The sequence below is a fragment of the Hylaeus anthracinus genome, unplaced genomic scaffold (assembly GCF_026225885.1).
Source record: "Hylaeus anthracinus isolate JK02 unplaced genomic scaffold, UHH_iyHylAnth1.0_haploid 12663, whole genome shotgun sequence".
NCBI lineage: Eukaryota > Metazoa > Arthropoda > Insecta > Hymenoptera > Colletidae > Hylaeus > Hylaeus anthracinus.
Genome location: NW_026534420.1, coordinates 1 through 8,110, shown reverse-complemented (window position 1 = coordinate 8,110; position 8,110 = coordinate 1). Strand labels below are relative to the sequence as shown.

At 34.7% G+C, this 8,110-nt stretch overlaps 1 protein-coding gene and 1 long non-coding RNA gene across 6 annotated transcripts; both read left to right on the top strand.

Moving 5' to 3' along the window:
- Nucleotides 1–9: 9 nt before the first annotated feature.
- On the top strand, nucleotides 10–632 carry LOC128892640 (uncharacterized). The gene is made up of 3 exons (XR_008461132.1): nucleotides 10–159; nucleotides 326–458; nucleotides 550–632. It is a non-coding gene; the product is annotated as an uncharacterized LOC128892640 (long non-coding RNA).
- A 3,438-nt stretch (nucleotides 633–4,070) lies between these two features.
- Nucleotides 4,071–8,110, top strand: LOC128892641 (uncharacterized). Of its 5 annotated transcripts, none has more exons than XM_054153176.1 (10): nucleotides 4,071–4,371; nucleotides 5,018–5,137; nucleotides 5,432–5,549; nucleotides 5,648–5,780; nucleotides 5,986–6,102; nucleotides 6,229–6,319; nucleotides 6,750–6,895; nucleotides 6,986–7,118; nucleotides 7,674–7,843; nucleotides 8,010–8,110. In XM_054153176.1, exons 1-9 carry the CDS (start codon nucleotides 4,231–4,233, stop codon nucleotides 7,731–7,733), a joined length of 1,059 nt encoding a protein of 352 aa, XP_054009151.1. In that variant the 5' UTR covers nucleotides 4,071–4,230; the 3' UTR covers nucleotides 7,734–7,843; nucleotides 8,010–8,110. The 5 variants fall into 5 exon arrangements, with proteins under 5 accessions (XP_054009151.1, XP_054009149.1, XP_054009150.1 ...); XM_054153174.1 differs by having other exon boundaries at nucleotides 5,648–5,906; XM_054153177.1 differs by having other exon boundaries at nucleotides 4,317–4,379; nucleotides 5,648–5,906.

Here is an 8,110-nt window from a genome sequence, read left to right as displayed (position 1 = left end):
ATCGTTTTCATACTTTACTGTATTATATTCAGTTCAAACTACTGGTTAGGTACAATAGTCGTGGCGGTAGTATCATAGAGTAGGGGCACTCAGCATCATCCACGATTATAGAATTCACTTTATTCAATATGGAATATCTTGACAAAGACTCATCTCCAGGTAAAGTATCTGTACCTTCAACAGCAATTGCTCTTAAACATTAATATATAGCAACTAGAGAACATTTGAAAATGGATTTTTAACTGATACGGCTCCAGAACAGTTCAACGGCCATTTCATTTTACTTCGTTAACCTTACCCTAATGAGAAAAACTTTATTTGGCAGATACACGTCGACCACTCTCCAAACACGTTTCATGAAGTGTACGTGGAGTATGTGATATGTTATCATAGAGGATGTGCAGAAAGGAGAAAGTTTCTTTGAAAATGTGTTCATAATTCATGTGCAGCACGCCATGGTATGCGTTACTAATTTTGGCGATTGAGACTGCAAACAACTCCGACCGGTTGCATTCCTACGTAACTATAATTTACGTTTTATTGATGCAGAAATTCGTCGTAGTAGTATTGGAGAGCTTGAAGATAGTTATTTTTTAAGCATCTTTTAACCTTTTTTATATTTTTTAAGTAAGATTGAATGTACCTACTTTTTAACGCGCGATGTTAAAAAGCTAATTACATTTATTCTTTTATTGCTATCATTCTATAGAAGGATGCTTGATTACTTATTGTACAAAAAATATTAATTTGTATATATGCAAATATTTATTTCGAACATTATCTTATTGAAATATATACGAAGTCAAAAAGATCCTCAGTCGTGATCAAATTGGAACCAAAGTTTGTGTTTTTTTTGTCATCAACTTGAGTTTTTCTTTTTATTTCAGGTAAGTCACACAACTTATAAACAAGTCTCCAGCTAAATTCCAAAATAATTTCCCCTCACAGATGTTTATGATAATTGTTCATTGTTAATGAGAATGTATTGTATGTTACATAAATTCTCAATTCTTCTTTTATTCGACAGCAGTGTATATTATTATATTCAAATAATCGAAATGAACAAATAAATATTCATTTCTTTTTGGGGGAGTTGTGTGCGAACAGTCGAAGAGTCGAGACGTGTTTCGTAGCGATGCGCGAATTTCAAAACCTCTCCCGGTATATATGAAGAATATAACCGATCACCCGCTTATGCTAGAGAGCATTAAAACTGTCCTTTCCGACAAAGAATTCAATTGTAAAACAACAGCAACGAACAGAATCAAATTAAATACTAACACATCAGATGCATATCGAAAACTAATCCACTTCCAAAAATTAAACAAAATAGCATTTCATACGTATCAACCGCGTTAGGAAAAATCCTATAGAGTAGTGATCAAAAATTTACACAGCTCCATTCCAACAATGGAAATAAAACAGGAACTTGAAGAAAAAGGATTAAAAATTAGGAACGTCACGAATATCCGTAGTTGGAAAACCAAAGAACAACTTCCATTATTCATTGTAGATCAAGAACCTAACGACAACAATAAAGAAATCTACAATCTGGAACATTTTCTCAACACAATAATAGAAACGGATCCCCCGCGTAAAAAAAAAAACGACATACCTCAATGCCATCGATGTCAAAAATATGGACACACCAAAGGATACTGTACAAACCCATACTACTGTGTAAAATGTGCGGAAAATCATCCTACCAGTACTTGCAAAAAAGCAATAGACACACCAGCAAAATGTACGTTGTGCGACGGACCACACACTGCAAATTATAAAGGTGCAGTGTTTACAGGGATCTACAAAAAGTAAGAGATAAGCCCAATAGAAAAATGAGACTAATCCAAAGCCAAACAACACAAGAAAACGTAAGCTACGCCCAGGCTACAGAAAATGTAACACAATCCGATAATCATAATCCGATAACCCTATATCTAATAAAAAAATGAATTCTATCACTGAATATCTTAATAACCCCTCACAGCCCACCGAATCTATTAAACACTTTAGTCCTAAAGAAATAGCAGAAGCAATAAGACTGCTTAATGATAAGAGAGCTGTTGGATACGACCTCATAACTTCTACCATGCTAAAAGAATTACTAAAAAAAGGAATAGTAGCAATAACACAAATATTCAACGCGATAATCAGGAAACACTATTTTCCAATACAATGGAAGTTCGCGAAAATAATTCCAATACAAAAACCGAACAAACCCCCAAATGGAGTAACCTCCTATAGACCATATCACTACTACCGATTCTATCAAAACTATTTCAGAAGCTGTTTTTATTACGACTTAAACCAATAATAAAAGAGAAACACTTAACATCGCATCACCAATTCGGATTTTAAGAGCAGCACTCAACGATAGAACAAATCCACAGAATAGTAAATAAAATAGGAGAAACCTTAGGAAAACGCTTGGTATGCTCCGCAGCTTTCATTGATATAAGCCAAGCCTTTGACATAGTGGGGCATACAGCATTTGTCTCTAAAATCAAAAAATACCTTCCTCACAACCACCATCTTTTACTCAAATCCTACCTCATTGAAAGACATTTCTGTGTTAACCATAATAACAATTACTCACATATTTAGCGAGATACCAAATCAACACATCAGATTCCCCTGTATGCGAAGAGGTGCTCACAGCCACATACGCAGACGACACCGCGTTCTTAGCATCCCATGAAAACCCTATAGAAGCATCAAGATTACTACGGGAGGCACTGAAGAAGACAGAAGATTGGACAAGAAAATGGAAAATTAAAATTAACCCTAGCAAATCAGCTCATATCACACTTACCACAAAACGTGTTACGTGCCCAGAAGTCACACTGAACAACGAAAAACTTAAAACAATAGATAACGTCAAAATTCGGGATACAGTATGTCAAGCAACACGTAAAAAAATTTGCAACCATATAAAAAAATTAAATAACAAATCGTCCCAACTGATCTACAAACGTAATTAATAAATTTTTTATTGTTAGTGGAAACGCTGCTGAGCGTCGTCCACACGTGCGACACACACATAAATCAAATTTGCTGATTGGCTCCAAGAGCCAGTTGTAACTTTTCTGTTAATAATAAAAGAAAAAAAAATTTCTTGTTCGAATAACTATTTACTAATATGTAACAATGTATATGTCGATTCACTAATCAGGGGAATAATTACTAATAATTAGAATTGGTCTGTTAAAACAATTCTTTAAACTGATTAACCCCTTAACCTACGATTTACGTTCCAACAGCCTGGGTCCAAAACATTAACAAGATCACTCAGCCTTCGAGCCATTCCGCGGTTTGGCAAATCGGACCTAAGTTGTACCAATCGCACACTACTGTATGTGTAATATACAATTGGTTTAATTTTGTGCAATATTTGATAAGTAATTACAACCTGATGTATAATAATAATTGTGGTAGATATAATACTAAAAGAGGTTTATTATCAATTAATAAAATATAACATAAATCAAAAACATAATTAGCATTTATACAAAAATGAATAATAAAAAATTAGCGACCAAGAATAACATGTAACTGATTGTGATCACATTACAAATCGCGACCGTCGTACTACGGGCCATGCCCGTAATATTTACAATTGGCCCAAATACAAGAGTCTCGCACGTACTTCAAGGTTAAGGGGTTACACATAACTATTATTTAAATTTCTACGAACCTGGATTTCCAAAAAGGAATGCGCAATCCAGAAGGAAGCTTCTTGGATACATCTCAAAATATTTCAAATCCATGTTACAGCAATTTGCAATGGAACACATGAATCTTCGAAACCCTGTTTCCTGGTTCGTCTCGATGTTTCAATTATTCTTCCAAAACGTCACCTTTCCAATATGCCCTTCTGTCTATCCTTACTCCTCAAAGGAAGCCAGGGTGTGTCCGCGAAGACGCCTGCACCGTGTAGTGTCTATGTACGTCGATTCTGAAAGCGAACGTTGGCGATAAAAATTCTACACCCCCTAGTCGACAAATTGGGGGACAATAAAACATTTATGGTCTCTCGATTTTCCAGACTTTTCTATTCCATTTACGCGGAACTCTATAATTTGAAGCAATGATATCCTAGTGTTAGGCACAAGCGAGGCTTCGGAAATTCGAGGCGGAAAGACGACAACGTGAATAAAATATGACCCCGAGGTGTCGTCGGACGATATCACAGGTTTTGCGCTCAGACGTTCCTCGGCTTTGGACGAAGACATGGATCAATTCCAAAGACAATACAGTACCTACTATTTCCTGCTATGCATCACAGGGCTATGGCCCTTCGACAATTCGGTTCTTGTTAAAGTTCAAAGGATAATTTTCGCTTCCATTATACTCTGCTGTGTCATAGTCCAGGTGATAGTGTATCTATATTTTTCTACGTCGTTATGTATTTTTATGAAACACTTATCCATAAGGAATTGATTGTGTCTTCAACTTCTGTCCCACAATACCAAACTTGTTTTCACTGGTTTTTGAATTATCAATTCTAATTTCCATCGGCGACGGATCTAGACTTATATTTGCATTAATTATTTGAGTGCCATTTCTATCAGTTATGTTTTCTGAAAAGCACGTCTTATTTGTGTGTACAAATATTTATACTTAAATTTCTTTTAAATATTTTTGTCACTTTTACTGTATGGTGCATGACGAGTATTCAAAAAGGAGCTTTGGCATATTATTTTGCAATAAAGTACAAGTGATATGAAATTTACCTGATTTATTTAATACATTTATATACATTTATGTTAACGTGTCTGCCACATATACACTGGCAGGCTTATTTTGCAATTTCAAAACAACATCCTATAGCCCCTTTTGGAAATAGTTTTATGTAAGTAAACACTCTATTTCCTGTACTTTCAACTATTTTTTTTTTTTTTTTTTTGAATAGTCACCTTTTTCTGTCAATCCCAAATGCACTTATGCATATCAAGAATAATAATAACTTTTTAAGCCATAGGTCTGCAATAGTCTAATAAACGAAACTATGTTTCAGTTCACATTGCTGGCTGCGGCTGAATTTACATTGCAAAACACACTAATGGCGTTATCATTCGGCTGTCCAACATTATTGTTTTTTCTACGATACATTGGTTTTATCTACAATTTTCCACTTGTAAATTCCCTAGAAAAATATAAACCACTTCCAACTTACGAAATCGATTTCCTTTCAAATGTTATGCCAAGAAAAAGCTTCGGAGTACGTGAAATTGGTATCTGGTCTATTTCAATTCATCTTCTATGAAAAAATAAGGGATCGTAGCGTTAAAGTGGTTTCGAAAAATTGTTTGTCCAGAATTTGGAACAGAATCGATTTCTTATCATTAAATGCACCAAACTCGCCACTTGATAAATGTATAGTCGTTAAGCAGATATGCGTCGATTTTAATTGTTTTATGTTTGAGCGCAGATGAGGTTTATATATGGTAGTATAAGCAATGATTGCAGTAAGCTCAAAAATCTAGACGAACAGAACATACTAATGAATCACATCGCTGCTTCGAAACGTTTAGTCTTGATCTACTTGCGTAAGATAAACAAATATGTTTCTTTCGATATTACGCGAGAATAATTCTTATGAATCAGCCTACGATTGTTTTTATTTAATAATTATTCTAATTTTCAGGAGTGTCGTGTTTTGGTATCGTCTGCGTTTGTATAGTGTTATTGTTCCCAGTATGGATACAAATTTTGATATCCCACAATGTAACCCGTTCGGAGGGTATGAAATTTCTTGGATTTATAGCTCAACACGACAAGTATGTACATTTTATATCCCTACATATACTGTTTAATAGTATAATCGGATTACTGGTGATATCAGTCACCGAGTCGACGCTCAGTGTCATGGCTTATTATGTTTGTGGACTATTTAAAATTACTAGGTACACACTTATATTTCAAAATGCCAGTTATCTGATAACAAATTCACCAGATTTTACTAATATATGTTTACTTTCCTAGTTATCGAATACGACACGCTGTTAATAAAGCGATTAAACAGATTGCCTTTCCAAACCGTAACGCTTTGAATGAAGCTAACATTCGCGATGTTGTGGAAACGCATATGAAATCTATTGAGTGGGTAAAATTATTGTTAACTTTGTTACGAATTTTCTGAGCTTTGCTTTTATTACTGAACACACTCTGTTCTATCGTGCATAAAATTTGACAATCTACCGTGTCGTTTTATGTTCGCATGAACAGAATCATCGAAGCGGTTGCAAAGCAGACCATGCTGGCGTATTTAATAGCAATTCTAGTGGTTATAATATCGTTCTCTTTGAATCTGTACCGTGTAAGTATGACAACAGTTCGAGACGGAAAACGTTAATATTTTTAACTAGCAATATTTCTGTACTTCAGAATTTATTCGTGGAAGTACTTGAATGGAATTGTGTTTAACACTAGGTTGACGAAGCAGTCAAAGTGACCCATTCTGAATTTCACAAGGAAAGTTAGCAGATAGCTACAGAAAACATTTACAGTTTTTCTCAACCACTTGTGTAGACTTTTATCTACATTTAGAGACAAACATAAATCCACATTACTTTGGTAATAGATATAAACATGACCAAAATTTCTTAGAAAGTAAACAACAAAAAAAAGAATAAACAATGCGACTAAGATATTTTAAACCTCCGGAAACCTAGTATTAATATTATTTTTCAATGAACATTTCAGAATCCGTTGTAACTAATTTCCATTGAACCTTTTCGTTGTGACAGGTATTTTTAGCGGTCATTGACATGACTGATCTGATCGAAGTGCTCCTTTCTAGTGTTATGGTGATCATCCACATGGTAATCATGTTCTTGAACAATTATAGTGGACAGAAAGTAATTGACGATAGCATGGACGTTTTCTACGAAACGTGAGTTTCTGTTTTTTACCAGTGTTGGTTCTACTTTAAGAAAGTTTCTCATTTCCGAAATAATGAATACAATATTATTTAACAATGCAGATACTTCACAACGTGGTACTACACACCGCTGAAGATGCAGAAACTGCTTTTATTGATGATGGTTAGGAGTTCGATAGTATGTGAATTTAATCTTTCGGGTTTGTTCGTTCCATCCTATGAAGGCTTTTCGACGGTAATTTTTTTGTTCTTTATCGTGTAGAACTGTTTACAGCAGCGATGGCAATTAGGTGATTCGTCAAACACTGTCTGCTAGATATTTTCAATTCTTATTGCATTCAGTCTCAGTTTGAATCATTTGTTTACAGGTTGATGCTAAAAATGTAAGAACTCTTCTCAAAATAGATATCCCCTAGCAATACGAATCGAATAGTTCTAATCCATTTTGCGATCCGAAGCTTCCTTATCGAGATCTAAGCAGGTGAAGCGTCTTTGTCTTAGGATGACTGACTGTTATACAAAATGACGTGCGACGGGAGTTCTATTGCTAAATTTTAATTACGTATATTTAAGTAACAAAGCTTTAAAATAAAAAATGGTAAAAAACTTTTCAGTTCTTGCGTATACAAGGAATTAATTCTGAAAAGAGAACCCACATGTTAATTAACACACTATACGTTTACTGATTACTGCCATCATCTTCTGTTCTATTTTGTCATGTCGGTCAAATCCTAGTTGCCATCTCCAGCTTGTACACTTCACATTTCCATTCAAAGCATTTCTATTTCAGATGATGAGCTTATCGTTTTCATACTTTACTGTATTATATTCAGTTCAAACTACTGGTTAGGTACAATAGTCGTGGCGGTAGTATCATAGAGTAGGGGCACTCAGCATCATCCACGATTATAGAATTCACTTTATTCAATATGGAATATCTTGACAAAGACTCATCTCCAGGTAAAGTATCTGTACCTTCAACAGCAATTGCTCTTAAACATTAATATATAGCAACTAGAGAACATTTGAAAATGGATTTTTAACTGATACGGCTCCAGAACAGTTCAACGGCCATTTCATTTTACTTCGTTAACCTTACCCTAATGAGAAAAACTTTATTTGGCAGATACACGTCGACCACTCTCCAAACACGTTTCATGAAGTGTACGTGGAGTATGTGATATGTTATCATAGAGGATGTGCAGAAAGGAGAAAGTTTCTTTGAAA

Bases quoted from the DNA above. Each gene is read 5' to 3' on its own strand.
- LOC128892641 (XM_054153174.1), top strand. From the start codon at position 4,231: ATGGATCAATTCCAAAGACAATACAGTACCTACTATTTCCTGCTATGC. The intron at 4,372-5,017 runs GTGATAGTGTAT...ACTATGTTTCAG, and splicing joins TCTGCTGTGTCATAGTCCAG to TTCACATTGCTGGCTGCGGC. The intron at 6,103-6,228 runs GTGGGTAAAATT...TCGCATGAACAG, and splicing joins ACGCATATGAAATCTATTGA to AATCATCGAAGCGGTTGCAA.